The sequence below is a fragment of the Babylonia areolata genome, chromosome 19 (genome assembly GCF_041734735.1).
Source record: "Babylonia areolata isolate BAREFJ2019XMU chromosome 19, ASM4173473v1, whole genome shotgun sequence".
In the NCBI taxonomy this organism is placed as follows: domain Eukaryota; kingdom Metazoa; phylum Mollusca; class Gastropoda; order Neogastropoda; family Buccinidae; genus Babylonia; species Babylonia areolata.
The window spans coordinates 62,482,531-62,502,530 of NC_134894.1; the positions used below are offsets into that span (position 1 = coordinate 62,482,531).

Sequence of the window (20,000 nt, forward strand, 5' to 3'; positions counted from 1 at the left end):
TCCCACACTTGTCACATTCCCACACTTTCTCACATGCCCCAAATTTCCTGCATTCCACACTTGTCACATTCCACACTTTCTCACATGCCCCAAATTCCCTGCATTCCCCAGATTTCTATCACTCCCACACTTGTCACATTCCCACACTTTCTCACATTTCCCCACTCTTCTTGCAATCCCACATGTTAACACATTTACACATTTTCTTGCATCCCCCCACCCACTTGTTCAGGGAGATCCCAAGGCCTGACAAAGCGCACTGGGTTGGGGGCTGCCGGTCAGGCACCTGCTCAGCATATGGATTTGTCCAGACACTGCGACACCTCCTGGAGTAACTCACTAACTGAACTGAACTGTTCGACAGGTGCAACAGCCTTGTGGTTAAAGCATATCACTGAGGGACCTGGGTTCAAATCTCAGTGACGGCGCTTAGAGGGTAAAGGGTGGAGATTTTTCCGATCTCCCAGGTCAACATACATGCAGACCTGTCAGTGCCACGTTAGCGTTTGATGAGTTATGGAAACAAGAACATACCCAGCATGCACACCCCTGAAAACAGAGTATGGCTGCCTACATGGCAGAGTAAATAAACATAACAGCCATACAAGCAAAATGTTGCATGTCTGTATGAGTATATGTGTGCATGACTGAAACCTGTTTGAACGACACAGGAAACGAATGATGAGCGCCCACCAAATTACAGCCGCCAGTCGGCTCTACCCAGATAGGCAGCCTGTTGTGAAAATCACTCCGTCTTTGTAAAGCGCTTAGGGCTTGGTCTCCGACCGAGGACAGGCGCTATATAAGTATAGATATCATTATCGTCATCATCCGGAAATATCTGTCCATTGACGCAACATCTAGACTTGTTGTTTCTCTCATTCTCTCTCGCCTTGACTACTGTAACTCTCTATTGTCTGGTTTGCCTGCTTCATCCATTCAGTCCCTACAGCGCATACAAAATTCTGCTGCCCGACTTGTCCTCAGAAAGAAAAGATCTGAGCACATCACTCCTCTTTTGCAACATCTCCACTGGCTCCCTGTCTCACACCGAATAAAATACAAGATCAGCACTCAATGCTACAAATGTATTCACAAATCAGCCCCTTCCTATCTCTGTGGCTGCCTTCGCCTCTACACTCCATCTCGCTCACTACAATCAGCTTCGGATCCACTCCACTTACGCATACCCAGATTCAAACTCGTGACTGTTGGCCGCCGTTCTTTCTCTGTCTCTGGCCCTTGCAATTGGAATGAACTTCCTCTTTCGCTTCGTCAAGTCTCCACACTCAGCCCTTTCAAGTCTGGCCTTAAAACCCACCTCTTCCCAAAATAGCCTCCCTTCCCTGCCTCTTCCTTGTCTTTAGTTTCTCCAGTTTTAGAGTTATGCGTGCATGAGAATGACTGGTGCGAAAGCGCTTAGATTTGTCTATGCACAAGATTCAGCGCTATATAAGTACCATAATTATTATTATTATTATTATGTTGAGGGTGATGGTAGAACACTCACGGTTACGGTCTCCCCGACGGTGAAACTGATGCCGTCCCCCACAGTGTCCTCAAACTCAGCGACGGTGACGTACGTGGAGGGCTTGGAGGTGGGGCTGGGGGGTGGGGGGCTCACCACCAGTTGCTGTGGACCCACAACAAACATGGATGCCTCTCTCAGTGACAGCACTCGTCATTGTCAGAAGGAGCAGAAGCAGAAGAGGCAGAAGACATAATTGGACAAACAACAAGGACGTCAAAGAATCGATAGACAGATAGAAAATACAAAAAAAAAACTTAGCCGTATGCAGAGCACGGGAACAGGAGTCGAGATGGCTGCCGGAAAAAGAGGGCACAGGGGAGGTTACCTACTTCTGGGAGGTTATCGGCCGTAGCTACTTTCGTTTTCTCCACACAGGTGGATAGTAGTTTGCACAGGACAGGAATGTCAGACCCCTGCCGGAGTCTGCACTAGTGGGTGACGGTTAAGTATATGTATTTAAATGGTATTTACAGAGCACAATTCTTTTGGAAGAAACTCACACACACACACATACACACACACACACACACACACACACAATCATCATCATCATCAAAACCATAGCAATAATAATCATATTTACACAACACAATTCACACACACACACACACCTACCCACACACCCACACACAATCATACACACCTACCCCCACACACACACACACCCACACCTACCCACAAACCCACACACACCTACACACACACACACACACACACACCTACCCCCCCCACCCCCCCACCCCCAAACACCTACCCATGCACACACACACACACACACACACACCTAACCCCCCCCCCTCCCCCCCGCCACACACACACCCACACCTACCCACACACACACACATACACACACACACACACACACACAAAGACACACACACGCAAACACACACACCCACACCCACACACGCACACACACAATCATCATCATCATCAAAATCATAACAATAACCAATCATATTTACACAGCACAATTTACACACACCCACACACACACACACCCACACCCACACCCACACACACACACCCACACCCACACACACACCAAACCAACCTGCACAGAGCTCTGTCTGGGCGGAGGCTTCAGACTGCCACCCCTCTCCAGCGACCTCTGCTTCAGAACAACCTTGACCAGCGACTCCGGCTTGACCTCCGCCCCCACCTTCCCCATCACGTCCCTCTCCTCATCCCACTCCTCCTCCTCCTTCCCACCACCACCACCACCGTCATCATCACCACCGCCGCCACCACCGAGGACGGCAGAGTTACGGGGACTGGCGGAGGAGACAGCGAGGGAGTTGCGGGGGGTGGTGGAGGAGGAGGAGGAGAGGAGGGTGGAGACGTCGGCCAGATTCCCGATGATCTGGACTCCGCTCTGCCGGCTCTTCTCCACCAGACTCTGGGCGTAGGGGTCCGTGCTGCGCTTCAGGTAGGTGGCTGGGGCCAGGCCCTCCACGCCTTGATACCTGCGGGGAGAGGGGGTTCAAACCTCAGTTTGTTGGAACATCAATATCATCCTTTTCGGTTTTTTTGCTGCCCCATCATCTGTACCATTTCAGTGGCATTGCTCCCACGCCACTCATTTAGATTCCCCCATACACGGCCACACCCGGGTTCGTCCGTCACAGTTCCAGCGTCGGCAGTTCACAGGGAACCACCGATGTTAGGTCGCCAGGAGGCCACACAGCAGAGGAGACCCTGCACTGCTGCTGAGTCACTTCAGTGGTGTTCAGTGGTGCCTGTTCTGATTTAACATACTTAGGACACCACCTACTAAGCCCCCTACTAACGACAATAATGGATTAGTCGCGGAACCAGACTGAGTGAGTGGCCCTCCCAGTGGAGACCGCCACCACGTCCCTCAAACAACAGCCCCCCATGAATCTGCCAACACTGAAGACATTGACAGGACTCACCCCAAGCACAGAAGTGGAGGGGTATCGAAATTGAGGTCACCATGAGAGCAGGGCATGAAAGGCCACAGACTTTTGAGACTGTTTTATATTGAATATGATGGAAGAGGAGGAGGATGACGATGACGATGACGATGTTGCTATGGAGGTCCATTTTGGTTTGGGACTACGTGACAAGGCTGTACTCTACGCTTCCTGTCATAATGATATCCCGGCGTTAACCAGGCCCCAGAGATACAGACACTTGCAGTGTCGGTCAGGTAATTAGAGCAACACACCCAAAGACGCACTGTGTGGTCCCAGTCTCCCCATTTAAGCCCACAGCACACTCAACTCTGGGTAGGAGCTGGCCACGGGCCGAAAAACCACCTCCGCTGGGATTCGAACCTGCGTCTTCCCAGCTGTCAGTCCACGACGCTAACCACTTCGCCACGGCAGCTGGTGTCAATATCATCCTGGGCCCAACGCCTGGTTCGTATCACAGTCTGACAAAAGCTAGGCCTTCTACACCTTGGTACCTTGGGGGAGAGGGGGTTCAAACCTTAGTTTGTTTGACCGTGAATATCAGTCTAGGCCATACGCTTGGCTCTTATCACAGACTGACAAAAGCAAGGCCTTCCAATCCCTGGTAACTGGTGGGGAGAGGGGGGGTTCAAACCTTTGTTGGACCGCAAATATCATCCTGGGCCCAACGCCTGGTCCATATCACAAACGGAGGGGGGGGGGGATGGTTGGTTGAAATGTGTTCTCAGTTTCAGTTTCTCAAGGAGGCGTCACTGCGCTGCTTCAGACAAATTCATTACACGCTACACCACGCTAAGCAGATGCCTGACCAGCGGCACAACCCAACCCCCTTCGTCAGGCCTGGAGTGCAAGCTGACGTATTCACTGTACCTCTCAGAGTGGATTTCTCTTCACACAGAGGACACCACACTCCAGCTGCCATGGCTTCTTTTTCAGCGCACCAACTGCATGGAGTGATGGCCTAGAGGTAACGCGTCCGCCTTGGAAGCGAGAGAATCTGAGCGCGCTGGTTCGAATCACGGTTCAGCCGCTGATATTTTCTCCCCCTCCACTAGACCTTGAGTGGTGGTCTGGACGCTAGTCATTCGGATGAGACGATAAACCGAGGTCCCGTGTGCAGCATGCATTTAGCGCACGTAAAAGAACCCACGGCAACAAAAGGGTTGTTCCTGGCAAAATTATGTAGAAAAATCCACTTTGATAGGAAAAACAAATAAAACTACACGCAGGAAAAAATACAAAAAAATGGGTGGCGCTGTAGTATAGCGACGCGCTCTCCCTGAGGAGAGCAGCCCGAATTTCACTCAGAGAAATCTGATGTGATAAAAAGAAATACAAACACAAAATACAAATACAAATACAAACACAAATACAAACACAAAACACAAATACAAATGCAAACACAAACACAAATACAAACACAAATACAAAGACAAACACAAACACAAACACAAATACAAATACAAACACAAACACAAATACAAATGCTTAACAGAGGACCTCAGTCCATCATGTCATCTGAAAGACGAGACGCTCAGTTTGATTCTCCAGTCAAACTTGGGAGAAAGGGTGCGAGCGGGATTCGAACTGTGAGCTTGTTGGACCGCGATCATCATTGCAGGCCCAATGCTTGGTGCGTAGCACAGACTGACGAAAGCTTACAGTTGGACCAACAGCAATGGGAGAGCTGTACGAACAATGGTTTCTTCACGGCAATGAGAAGTCATTAACTCACTTTGTACTGCCAGTTAGCTCCCCTGACTTTCCCCACAGATAACCCAAGTTTCCAGTTTTAATTATCCTTTCACTCCTGTTGGAGTATGGAGGATTACTGCAAAATAATTTGTGTAGGTAAGAAACAGAATTGCTGAAACAAATCCAACAACTGTTAGAATTTATGAACTGACAACTTCCACACTGATCAGTGACATAACGAGTTAGTTGGAGAAGAAATATAAAACTCCCTCCTCCCTTCTTGTGCTATCTTACAGTGAGACGATGAAAGTATCCATATTTTGTGTTCAAAATTTGCACACACACTGATGACTTGTAAACGAATCCAGGCCCAATGCTTGGTGCATAGCACAGACTGACGAAAGTTACAATTGGGCCAACAGCAATGGGAGAGCTGTACGAACAATGGTTTCTTCACGGCAATCAGAAGTCATTAACTCACTTTGTACTGCCGGTCAGCTCCCCTGACTTTCCCCACAGACAACCCTTTTGTATTGGTAAGAAATAGAATCACCAAAACAAATCTAACAACTGTTAGAATTCATGGACTGACAACTTCCACACTGATCAGTAACGTAACGAGTTAGTTGGAGAAGAAATATTAAACTCCCTTCTCCCTTCTTATGCTATCTTACAGTGAGATGATAACAGTATCCATATTTTGTGTTCAAAATTTGCACACACACTGATGACTTGTAAACAAATTCAGGAAAGCACAAAGAGTTTGAAACAGATTAAATTCAGAACATTACAAAGCCACGATGGGGCCCCTTCGTCTAAGTCTGTTGTCTGCCTTGTGACTGAGACGAAACTTTTTTTTTTTTTCTTTCTTTTTTTTTTTTGCTGCCCCATCATCTGCACCATTTCCGTGGCATTACTCCTACGCTGCTCATTCAGAGTTCCTCATACACGACCACACAAATTCACAAATCAGCCCCTTCCTATCTCTGTGGCTGCCTTCACCTCTGCACTCCATCTCGCTCACTACGATCAGCTTCGGATCCACTCCTCTTACGCATACCCAGATTCAAACTCGCGACTGTTGGCCGCCGTTCTTTCTCTGTCTCTGGCCCTTGCAATTGGAATGAACTTCCTCTTTCGCTTCGTCAAGTCTCCACACTCAGCTCTTTCAAGTCTGGCCTTAAAACCCACCTCTTCCCAAAATAGCCTCCCTACCCTGCCTCTTCCTTGTCTTTTAGTTTCTCCAGTTTTAGAGTTATGCGTGCGTGAGAATGACAGGTGCGAAAGCGTTTATGCACAATATTGAGCGCTATATAAGTACCATTATTACTATTATTACACCCAGGTCTGTCTGTCCTAGTCCAAGTACCGGCAGTCCACAGGGATACCACCTGCTAAGCCCTCTACTGACAACAATGGCTTAGTCACGGAGCCAGACTGAGCGAGCGTCTTCCCCCAGAGTGGAGACCACCACCACATCCCTCCAATGACCGTCCCCCATGAATCTGCCGACACTGAAAACGTCTCCAGAAGTTGAGCCCTGCTTCCTTCGCTCACGCTTCTCCTTAATGGCCAGCGTTCTCTTGTTTTCAAACGTCTTTATGCCACTAGAGCATAGCATCCTCCTGTGACAGCGGTCAAGGGTATCAGTTTCCCAGGAAGCGATGTCTATGTCTCAGGCTTTGAGGTGTCCTTGAAGAGCTTGCTGGGTCTTCCAAGTTCACGGTGGCCTTCCTTCAGCTGGCCATACAAAAGCATCTTCGGGATCCTGCTGTCTGTCATACAGACAACGTGTCCTGTCCAGCATAGCTGGCACTGGATCAGCAGGCTTTCAATGCTGGGCAGGCCACTCCTCTCTAGGACCTGTAAGATTGGAGACCCTGTCTTGCCACTTTATGCCGAGGATCTTTCGTAGGCATCTCTGGTGAAACTGCTCAAGTCGACATTAGCCTGACTGCCTGACCAGCGCAGGTGACTTTTTTTTTTAGTGAGGAGTTGTGCAGTCCCTTCCCCACTCTCTTGCCTACCGATGCTCACAGTCCCACAGGTGCAGATACTGCCACGTGTAGGACGGCCTCGGCAGGTGCAGGTTTTTTCTTCAGAGCTCCATCTCCTGGGAGGACTTCCAGCCAAGGATAAGAGCCCCCCCTGCCCTTTGGTCATCCTTTTCCGCCTTCACAGCCATTGGGAAAGGTTTCCTCCTCCGCCTGGTCCGTCGATGGGAGACTTCACATCAATATCATTACCATTATCATCATCATCAATACCGTCACCATTATCATCAATAAGATCATCATCATCATCATCAATATCATCATCATCACCCTCATCATCACTATCATCATCGTCATCACCATGACAGACCTCACAGTCCACCAGCCATCCATGTTCTTCTGCAGGACTTCCACGATGACTCCCTTCTCCAGCGACACCTCATCGTCATTGTCCGCGCCGAACTTCTCGATGCAGATGTACTTCTCCTCTGTTGTAACAACCACCGTCAGCCATCACATTACATGGTCCATCTTCCAAATCACACACACACACACACACACACACAGATGCACGCATGCACACACACATGCGCACACACAAATGGACACACACGCGCACGCGCACACACACCTCATCATCATTGCCGAACTTATCGATGCAGATGTATTTCTCTTCTGTTGTAACAACCACCGTCATCATCCAACCATCTTTCTGCTTACACACATACACATACCCACAACACACAACACACACACACATGCCCACACAACACACAACACACACAACACACAACACACAAGCACACACAACACACAAGCACACACAACACACACAATACACAAGCACACAAGCACACACAACACACAAGCACACACAACACACAACACACACAACACACAAGCACACACAACACACAACACGCAACACACAAGCACACACAACACACAAGCACACACAACACACAACACACAAGCACACACAACACACAACACACAAGCACACACAACACACAAGCACACACAACACACAACACACAAGCACACACAACACACAAGCACACACAACACACAAGCACACACAACACACAACACACAAGCACACACAATACACAAGCACACACAACACACAACACACAAGCACACAACACACAAGCACACACAATACACAAGCACACACAACACACAACACACAAGCACACACAATACACAAGCACACACAACACACAACACACACAATACACAAGCACACACAACACACAACACACAAGCACACACAACACACAACACACAAGCACACACAACACACAAACACACACAACACACAAGCACACAAACACACAACACACAAGCACACACAATACACAAGCACACACAACACACAACACACAAGCACACACAACACACAAGCACACACAATACACAAGCACACACAACACACAACACACAACACACACAATACACAACACACACAACACACAACACACACAACACACAAGCACACACAACACACAACACACAAGCACACACAACACACAACACACAAGCACACACAACACACAAGCACACACAACACACAAGCACACACAACACACAACACACAAGCACACACAATACACAAGCACACACAACACACAACACGCAACACACAAGCACACACAACACACAACACACAAGCACACACAACACACAAGCACACACAACACACAACACACAAGTACACACACCACACAACACACAACACACAACACACAAGCACACACAACACACAACACACAAGTACACACACCACACAACACACACAACACACAACACACAAGCACACACAACACGCAACACACACAACACACAACACACAAGCACACACACCACACAACACACAAGCACACACACCACACAACACACAAGCACACACACCACAGGAACACACCAATGGAGGGGCGACACAAGAGGAGTGTGTGCGATGTGAATGAAAGAAGAAGAACAAAAGGACAACAAGGCCACGTGAACATGATGAATAAAGACGTGAATGAAAGAAGAAGAACAAAAGGACAACAAGGCCACGTGAACATGATGAACAAAGACGTGAATGAAAGAAGAAGAAAGGAAAAAAAAAGGAAGACAAGGTCATATGAACATGATGAATAAAGGTGTAAATGAAAGAAGAAGAAAATAAGACGAGGTTATGTGAACATGATGAACAAAGACGTGAATGAAAGAAGAAGAAAGAAAGGATGATGAGGTCACAGGAACATGATGAACAAAGACATGAATGAAAGAAGAAGAAAGAAAGGATGATGAGGTCACAGGAACATGATGAACAAAGACGTGAATGAAAGAAGAAGAAAGAAAGGATGATGAGGTCACAGGAACATGATGAACAAAGACATGAATGAAAGAAGAAGAAAGAAAGGATGATGAGATCACAGGAACATGATGAACAAAGACATGAATGAAAGAAGAAAGAAAGGATGATGAGGTCACAGGAACATGATGAACAAAGACATGAATGAAAGAAGAAGAAAGAAAGGATGATGAGGTCACAGGAACATGATGAACAAAGACATGAATGAAAGAAGGATGAAGAAGAAGGGGATGATGAGGTCACAGGAACATGATGAACAAAGACGTGAATGAAAGAAGAAAGAAAGAAAGAAAGGAAGAAAGGACGACGAGGTCACTGACCATGCCCATCCTGCACACTGTCCTGTGTGGACGACGACCCGTTGACCGGCTGTAGGTACGTGCTGGGCACCCAACCCTGCTGCTCTTCCGCGTTGACAAACCACCACCCTGCACACAGGTCACAGGTCACACAGGTCACAGGTCACACAGGTCACACAAGGTCACAGGTCACACAGGCAGGTGCTGGGCACCAAGATTTGGTGCTACCTCCGCATTGACAAACCACCACCCTGCACATGTCACATCACACAGGTCACACAGGTCACAGGTCGCACAGGGCACAGGTCACAGGTCGCACAGGGCACAGATCACACAGGTCACAGGTCGTTTGTCACGTATCAGAAAGGTCACACACATCACTCCGGTCACACACACATCACACAGGTTACACATAATATAGGTCACAGGTCACACACATCATACAGGTTACACATCACACAGGTCATAGGTTACACAGGTCACACAGGTCGCAGGTCACACATCACAAAGGTCACACACATCACAAAGGTCACACACATCACACAGGTCACAGGTCACACACATCACACAGGTCGCACACATCACACAAGTGAAAGTGAAAGCAAAGGTGCCTCACCACTTTCGCTCTTCTCGGTGACCTCCAGGGACATGCCTGCCGTCAGGTCCATCTCCCCCTTCTCCTGGGCGCTGTAGTCGGCCACGGCCACATAGCGGTCCAGCCGCTTGGGCCCCGAGATCTTCTGCCCCCCCTTCTTCTCCCCCTTGGCCGCCCCGCCGCGTCTGCCCGACCCAAGTTTTTTGGAGAGTTTGCGTCTCATCATCACACACTTTTTGGTCAGGGGATCCATGACACACTTTGGGGATGGTGGGGTTTTGTTGTGTGGTGGTTGTTTTTTTTGGTGTGATTTTTTGTGGGTTTTTTTTTTTTTTTTTTTTTTTTTTTTTGCTGTCGTTGCTTGGCTCTTAGTCTTACTGAGTTTTTTTTTCAAAACCAGAAACACCTTGATGAGAAGCCTTTCAACTCATGATGGTGATGATGATGATGATGAAAGTTCCCATTTCCACAAAAAGGATATATAATACTTGTTCCAGCTTTCACAAAAGGATATACTCAGAAACTGTTCCACCAGCGAAACAACGGTACATCCACACCAAAAGTCTTCAAAAATGAAGTAAACAAATTGACAGTGATTCTCACAGTGCTTCCTTCATCTTCTGGTTTAGGTTTATTATTGCTGTGTTCACACATCTCAAGCATTGTACAACAACAGAAGTATCTGAATTTTGATTTTCCAGAGGCTAACTGCATAATTATGGAGGGGGGGGGGGGGGAAGTAAGTTATGATCTGAAGGGTCTGTTTAACGTCTAAATTTACAATGTCTTTAAAATGTGGGCATGAAAATCAGTTGGAATCTAATACACTTGTGATAGAATGATCGTCAGTGATGTTAAGCAACTAAAGGTTATAAATATAAACGTCTAATATGCTCTGCATAAATCAATCTTTAAAGTTTACAAACAAATCATCAGTCACACACAAACACACACACACACATGCCTATGTGTTCCCAGGTACCCATAAATTGTAAACTTAAGTAAAATCCTTTGATTTAAAAAAAAAAAAAAAAAAAAAAAATCAGGTGGTTTCTGTGTACACATAAATTGTATACCTAAGTAAAATTCTCTAACAATACACAAATTAGGTGGTTCCTATGTACACATAAATTGTATACCTAAGTAAAATCCTTTGATTAAAAAAAAAATCAGGTGGTTTCTGTGTACACATAAATTGTATACCTGAGTAAAATTCTGTTACAATACACAAATTTGGCGGTTCCTATGTACACATAAATTGTACACCTAAGTAAAATCTTTTAACAATACACAAATTAAGATGTTCCCATGTACACATAAATTGTACACATAAGTAAAATCAGGGTGTCAGTGAAGGGCTGTCACCTGACTGAGGTAAGACAGAGCTTTCAGGTCAGGATGTCAGTGAAGGGCTGTCACCTCACTGAGGTAAGACACAGCTTACAGGTCAGGATGTCAGTGAAGGGCTGTCACCTCACTGAGATAAGACAGAGCTTACAGGTCAGGATGTCAGTGAAGGGCTGTCACCTTGCTGAGGTAAGACAGAGCTTACAGGTCAGGATGTCAGTGAAGGGCTGTCACCTCGCTGATATAAGACAGAGCTTACAGGTCAGGATGTCAGTGAAGGGCTGTCACCTCGCTGAGAAAAGACACAGCTCACAGGTCAGGATGTCAGTGAAGGGCTGTCACCTCGCTGAGAAAAGACACAGCTCACAGGTCAGGATGTCAGTGAAGGGCTGTCACCTGGCTGAGAAAAGACACAGCTCACAGGTCAGGATGTCAGTGAAGGGCTGTCACCTGGCTGAGAAAAGACACAGCTCACAGGTCAGGATGTCAGTGAAGGGCTGTCACCTGGCTGAGAAAAGACACAGCTCACAGGTCAGGATGTCAGTGAAGGGCTGTCACCTGGCTGAGAAAAGACACAGCTCACAGGTCAGGATGTCAGTGAAGGGCTGTCACCTCGCTGAGAAAAGACACAGCTCACAGGTCAGGATGTCAGTGAAGGGCTGTCACCTCGCTGAGAAAAGACACAGCTCACAGGTCAGGACGTCAGTCACCACTCTGTAGGTGGACTTCCTACTCCTAGGACTGGATTGCTTTTGTTCAGCAAAACCAATTACACCATTGTAAAGTACACAAAGGCAGTAACTGTCCTTCAGACTGATGCAACACTGATCTCATTTCACCAAGGCTCACAAGTCAAGGGGTTAAATTAAGGGGTTACACGGCAGTGCAAAAGAGACCAAAATGATGATTTTTCATGATTTGGGTTTTTGATGGATTTTGATTCTTGCACATCTGTTCTATCATATACATAAGTTTTTCCACTGTAAAGATGTCTTTAACAATGAAAAAATTGCCAATAAAGATTGCCTGCTGGATCACAAAAGTGTTTATCAATAATTTTTTATTCAATTTCGACGCAAGTCGTCAAATTTCTGGCTTTCTGACAACATACCTTGGACTTGCTCAATGATGAGTAAACCTACAACCATGAGACTTTGCATGACTGTTTTATGACATGATACTGAAGTTTTGTCACGAGTATGTATGAAAATATTCTCTGGGTTTTAATTCATAGCAGTTCCAATCTTTTTACCCATTGTAAATTGTGAGGATTTCGCAATACCCAAAATTTCAAAAATTCATAAAAAGTACAATAATTGAAGAATCAACACAATCTCATGTGAAAATGAAGATAATGTCATTGTGTATCAAGTCCGTCCACATAACAAAAAGTCTCTGAATGCACCACATGGACCACAAGCCCGATTTCTTTGATACATTGTTTGGCGGCCATTTTGATTTGTTTCCATAACAACAGGTATTCACAGAAATCTAAGAACACTTTTTTTTGTGATCCACAAGTGATGATACACCTAGTAGACAAAAAAAAAAAAGAAGAGAGATATAGTCGGAGAGGAAAAAAAAAGTCGTTATTTGACTGTAGTTTCTGACGGGCGCAATAGCCGAGTGGTTAAAGCGTTGGACTGTCAATCTGAGGGTCCCGGGTTCGAATCACGGTGACGGTGCCTGGTGGGTGAAGGGTGGAGATTTTTATGATCTCCCAGGTCAACATATGTGCAGACCTGCTAGTGCCTGAACCCCCTTCGTGTGTATATGCAAGCAGAAGATCAAATACGCACGTTAAAGATCCTGTAATCCATGTCAGCGTTCGGTGGGTTATGGAAACAAGAACATACCCAGCATGCACACCCCCGAAAACGGAGTATGGCTGCCTACATGGCGGGGTAAAAACGGTCATACACGTAAAAGCCCACTCGTGTACATACGAGTGAACGTGAGAGTTGCAGCCCACGAACGCAGAAGAAGAAGAAAGAAGAAGACTGTAGTTTCTGGCCTTAAGTCACTTTTCTCCTGGAACACACACTTCAACTAAAGCAACTCCTCAGCCGTTACGCAAGCGAGTTACACCCAACTTTTCTCCAAAAACGTGGAAACACTCGCAACACAATTAGAGACCACATTCACTGAGTCACAGCATTTAGCTAATGATCAATCAGTGGACTGACAAACATATGCGCACCAGGATTCACATAATTATAAACATGGTTATGCTCTCCATAAAAAGGGGGGTGGTCGATGTTACTAACAGAACAGACGGGAACAAGGAAGAGTCTCCATTGTGCTCGGTGTGTGTGTGTGTGTGTGTGTGTGTGTGTGTGTGTGTGTGTGTGTGTGTTACATATAGTGTGTGTGAGTGTGAGTGTATGTATGCCTGTGCTTGTGTGTGTGTGTGTGTGTGTGTGTGTGTGTGTGTGTGTGTGTGTGTGTGTGTGTGTGTGTGTGTGTGTGCGCTTATGTTTGTGTGTGGAGTTCGTGTTGCATATAGTGTGTGTAAGTGTCAGTGTGTACATGCCTGTGCTTATGTGTGTGTGTGTGTGTGTGTGTGTGTGTGTGTGTGTGTATGTGTGTGTGTGTGTGACAGAGAGAGAGAGAGAGAGAGTGTGTGTGTGGGTGTGTGTGTGTGTGTCTGTCTGTCTGTTAGTGAGACAGAGAGAGAGAGAGTGTGTGTGTGTGTGTGTGTGTGTGTGTGTCTGTGTGTCTGTCTGTCCGTCTGTGTGACTGTCTGTCTGTCTGTCCGTCCGTCCGTCTGTCTGTCTGTCTGTCTGTTCTGTCTGTTAGTGAGACACAGAGAGAAAGAGAGAGTGTGTGTGTGTGTGTAGGGGTGGTGGCAGGGGGTGAGTATAGCAGGAAAGAGACCAGACAGTGCAGGGTAACGTCCAGAAACTACAGTCCCTTCATCCATCACTCTTAACTCTCTCCATATGAACGGCGAAAGAGACGATGTTAACAGCGTTTCATCCCAATTACCATCATCAAAATATTGCAAGCGGAACGCTCTTATACTGAAGAGGTGAATGTTGACAAAGAATACCACAATTCTGGCGACAGAAGCTAAAGGTTGGGTCATTGAGACACCCACTGGACATCCGAGGGGTCTGTGTAGAGGAGAAGAGAGGACTGGGCGTACTGAGTGAGTTAATCCCTCATTCAACACAACAAGAACCAGTGCAAGGAATATTCAACACTTTGCTATCACATTTATTATTTTGTTGCCTTGTTTTTGTCTATTGCATGAATTATTGATTGATTCATTCAAGTTATTTTATTCCCTGTTTTTTTCTTTCTGTCTGTTGTCTATCTGTCCATTCTGTCTATCTATCTACTCATTTTGCTAACTTCTATTATTGTATTTATTCATTGACTGACTGACTGATTGATGAAATGAGTGATTGATTAACTGATTATCTGCCATACTGAGTGACCAATTAACTGACTGATCAGTCAACAGACTGACTGACACTGACTGATGAAATTAATGATGAACTATCTGCCATACTGAGTGACTGATTGACTGACTGATTTGATCAACCGTTCGACTGACTGATGAAATGAGTGATTGACTGACTATCTGCCATACTGAGTGACTGATTAACTCACTGACTGATAAACCGATAGCCAACTGACTGACTTTCTCAGACCATGCGGCACCCAGGACAGACGGACGGACAGACGGACGGACCGATGAACACACTGCAGTGATGACTACTTCTTCTTCTTCTGCGTTCACTCGTATGCACACGAGTGGGCTATTACGTGTATGACTGTTTTTACCCCGCCATGTAGGCAGCCATACTCCGTTTTCGGGGGTGTGCATGCTGGGTATGTTCTTGTTTCCATAACCCACCGAACGCTGACATGGATTACAGGATCTTTAACGTGCGTATTTGATCTTCTGCTTGCATATACACACGAAGGGGGTTCAGGCACTAGCAGGTCTGCACATATGTTGACCTGGGAGATTGTAAAAATCTCCACCCTTTACCCACCAGGCGCCGTCACCGTGATTCGAACCCTGGACCCTCAGATTGACAGTCCAACGCTTTAACCACTCGGCTATTGCGCCCGTCGTCACTGCAGTGCTGACTGAACACTGGGGAACGAAGTCACGGCTTCCTTCGTCTTGCACGAAGCAGTGCACCAAACATCTCTACTACACTCCTTCAGTAATCCTCACAGCAAACTGTCTCCAACAACAAGTCCCAGCTAAACTAACACACACACACACACACACATGACAACACCACCATGTCACAAACACACACACACACACACACACACACACACACACACAGAGGAGCAAAGAAACCAACAAATATTGGGAAAGACAGCAACAAAAGATAATAACCAATCCCAAAAAATGCGTACAAACCAAAAAAAAAAAGAGAATTGTACATACCCTACTGAACTGAAAACCGGAGAAGTATACAAGGAAGTCAACAGTAAGCGCTGTGAATTCACCGAAAGAAAAACCCTGTACACCAACTAAATCTGTGACTACCCCCACATACAGACCACAAATTGTTAAGGATCTGTACACCAACTAGATCAGTGACTATCCCCACACATACAGACCATTAATTGTTAAGGATCTGTACACCAACTAGATCAGTGACTATCCCCACACATACAGACCATTAATTGTTAAGGATCTGTACACCAACTAGATCAGGCACTACCCACACACATACAAACCACAAATTGTTAAGGATCTGTACACCAACTAGATCAGTGACTACCCACACACACACTGACCACAAATTGTTAAGGATCTGCACACCAACTAGAACAGTGATTACCCACACACATACAGACCACTAAATGTTAAGGATCTGCACACCAACTAGAACAGTGATTACCCACACACATACAGACCACTAAATGTTAAGGATCTGCACACCAACTAGAACAGTGATTACCCACACACATACAGACCACTAAATGTTAAGGATCTGCACACCAACTAGAACAGTGATTACCCACACACATACAGACCACTAAATGTTAAGGATCTGCACACCAACTAGAACAGTGATTACCCACACACATACAGACCACTAAATGTTAAGGATCTGCACACCAACTAGAACAGTGATTACCCACACACATACAGACCACTAATTGTTAAGGATCTGTACACCAACTAGAACAGTGATTACCCACACACATACAGACCACTAAATGTTAAGGATCTGCACACCAACTAGAACAGTGATTACCCACACACATACAGACCACTAAATGTTAAGGATCTGCACACCAACTAGAACAGTGATTACCCACACACATACAGACCACTAAATGTTAAGGATCTGCACACCAACTAGAACAGTGATTACCCACACACATACAGACCACTAATTGTTAAGGATCTGTACACCAACTAGAACAGTGATTACCCACACACATACAGACCACTAATTGTTAAGGATCTGTACACCAACTAGAACAGTGATTACCCACACACATACAGACCACTAATTGTTAAGGATCTGTACACCAACTAGATCAAACACTACCCACCCATATACAGACAATAAATTGTTAAGAACCACTTCAGTGACTACCCACACACATACAGACCACTAAATGTTAAGAACCACATCAGGGACTACCCACACACATACCGACCACTAAATATTAAGAACCACTTTATGGACTTCCCACACATACACAGACCACCAATGGTTAAGAACCACTTCATGGACTACCCACACATATACAGACCACCAATGGTTAAGAACCACTTCAGGGACTACCCACACATATACAGACCACCAATGGTTAAGAACCACTTCATGGACTACCCACACATATACAGACCACAAATGGTTAAGAACTACTTCATGGACTTCCCACACATATACAGACCACCAATGGTTAAGAACTACTTCATGGACTATCCACACACAGAGACCACTAATAGTTAAGAACCACTTCATGGACTACCCACACATACAGACCACTAAATGTTAAGAACCACTTCATGGACTACCCACATATACAGACCACAAAATGTTAAGGACCTATACCCCAACCAGATCAGAGACTACCCACACAAACAGGCTTCACAAAGTTAAGTACCACTCCTTAAAAGCTGGCATGTACTCTATGAATTTTTTTTTTTTTTTTTTTTTTTTTATTAAAAAAAATCAAGAGACGTTTCAAATCATGCATGGGGCGTACGGTCTACCAAGGGATTCTCATCAAAATACAGTAATCGCTTTTTCAGACACATCTGTGTCATCAACAGCTTGAAAAAAGAAAAAAATTCAAAAATTTATCTAAACTTTTTATAGTTATTCAGTGACTCAGAAATGATAGCTGTAGTTGTTGTCGTTGTTGTTGTTGTTTTCGCTGTTGTTGTTGTTGTTTTTTTACTGTGAAAAAACAGAAGCACACATGCTAGAAAGCCACAGTGGGTATGAGTGGTACACAGGCAGCAGACACTGCTGTTTCCGGGAAATTCAGCCATCACTTCACCTGTGCCCCTTAAGAAGAAATGTGTGCAAGTTTCTTTAACTTTCTGTGAACCTTGTATTTCAAAGGACCACCACTTCACCCGTGCCCCTTAAGAAGAAATGTGTGCAAGTTTCTTTAACTTTCTGTGAACCTTGTATTTCAAAGGACCACCACTTCACCCGTGCCCCTTAAGAAGAAATGTGTGCAAGTTTCTTTAACTTTCTGTGAACCTTGTATTTCAAAGGACCACCACTTCACCCGTGCCCCTTAAGAAGAAATGTGTGCAAGTTTCTTTAACTTTCTGTGAACCTTGTATTTCAAAGGACCACCACTTCACCCGTGCCCCTTAAGAAGAAATGTGTGCAAGTTTCTTTAACTTTCTGTGAACCTTGTATTTCAAAGGAATAAGGAAATTTCACATCGCAAGTCTTTCTCTCTCTCTTTTTTTTCTTTTTCTTTCTTTCTTTTTTTTTTTTTTTTTTTTTTTTTCCAATCCAGTTACCAAACACCGATGACATGACTGAAGGCAATAAGGAAATAGTGGCGGTGGCAGTTGTGCAAAGAAGGGGGGTCGGGGGGGGGCAGCGGGCGGACGGGTGGGGAGGGGGGTGAGGGAGGACGGGGTGGGGGGGTTAGGGGGTACAGGTTGGGGGAGCAAGGTATCGTGAGTGCAAGGCTGATAAACTGAGGTTGGTTTTGATGGAAATTTTCAGGATTTTTATTTTTTTGGGGGGCGTGGGGGGGGGCGTGGGGGGGGGGTGAAGGGGGGGGTTGTTTTTGCAAAGTGAATGGGGTTGGGAACTCTCAAGAGCACTCCCAAAAACAGAATATGGCTGCCTACATGGCGGGGTTTAAAAACAGTCATACACATAAAAGCCCACTCGTTTACATACAAGGGGACGTGGGAGCTGCAGCCCACAAACGCAGAAGAAGAAGAAGAAGAAGTTGTGAGTGAGTGACCTGCAATGATTTTGCTGGGAGCGGATACCTTTTTTTTTTCTTTTTTTTTTTTACGTTTTAACGGACTAATTTGTTTTGCAAATCTGATGGTGGTAATAAATTGGTAACGTTGTTGGCGGTAATAGTGATGTACAAGGGAGGGGGGTGGGGGTGTTTATGTGTGTGTGTGTGGGGGGGGGGGTGGGGGGGGGGGGTGGAGGGGGGAGGCTGTGTGTCTGGTGTGTGTGTGTGTGTGTGTGTGAGTGAGTGAGTGAGTGAGTGAGTGTGTGTGTGTGTGTGTGTGTATGTGCGTATGTGCGTGCATGCAAGTGTATGTGACTGCATTCTGGGCATGGGCACATAAGCGTGTACGTACAGAAATTCCTCCCTGCCAGAGACAATATCATTTCAGGTGATACTAAAAAGGCACCACGCTCTCGATAAAAGAAACATTGCACAATTCCTACCTTTTTTTTTTTTTTTTTTTTTTTTTTTACCAATATCAGCACCTAGTTTCATGGCTGAAAAACAAACATCTTTTCTTTTATTCTATTCATCTGCACTGCCCACACTGACACAGTCTCAAGTTTTAGTTTCTCACACACAAAAACCTTTCATAATAAAAATATTGTTTTAAGAACCCACACAGAGAAATTCTTGTTGTCTTCTGAGTGAATCACACACTTCCACATCAACGGTGCACAAAGAATCACCGACACTGACAGGTCAATGCGCTGACACATCAAAGCACATCATCAAAGACTGCTCACTGATTTGACACACGATGACACATCAATGCACTGACACATCAATACACAACA

The 20,000-nt window shown here is 45.6% G+C and overlaps 1 protein-coding gene across 4 annotated transcripts in view; it reads right to left on the reverse strand.

Annotated features, from left to right (window-relative positions):
• Nucleotides 1-20,000, reverse strand: part of LOC143293911 (uncharacterized) — a 52,747-nt gene that overhangs the window by 7,023 nt on the left and 25,724 nt on the right. For all 4 annotated transcript variants that reach the window (XM_076605279.1, XM_076605278.1, XM_076605277.1 and 1 more), the window contains 5 exons: nt 10,435-10,598; nt 9,840-9,947; nt 7,528-7,645; nt 2,586-2,997; nt 1,511-1,633 (listed from right to left, as the gene is read on the reverse strand). In XM_076605279.1, coding sequence (XP_076461394.1) covers nt 1,511-1,633; nt 2,586-2,997; nt 7,528-7,645; nt 9,840-9,947; nt 10,435-10,598 — 925 coding nt within the window. The remainder of the gene's footprint in view (nt 1-1,510; nt 1,634-2,585; nt 2,998-7,527; nt 7,646-9,839; nt 9,948-10,434; nt 10,599-20,000) is intronic.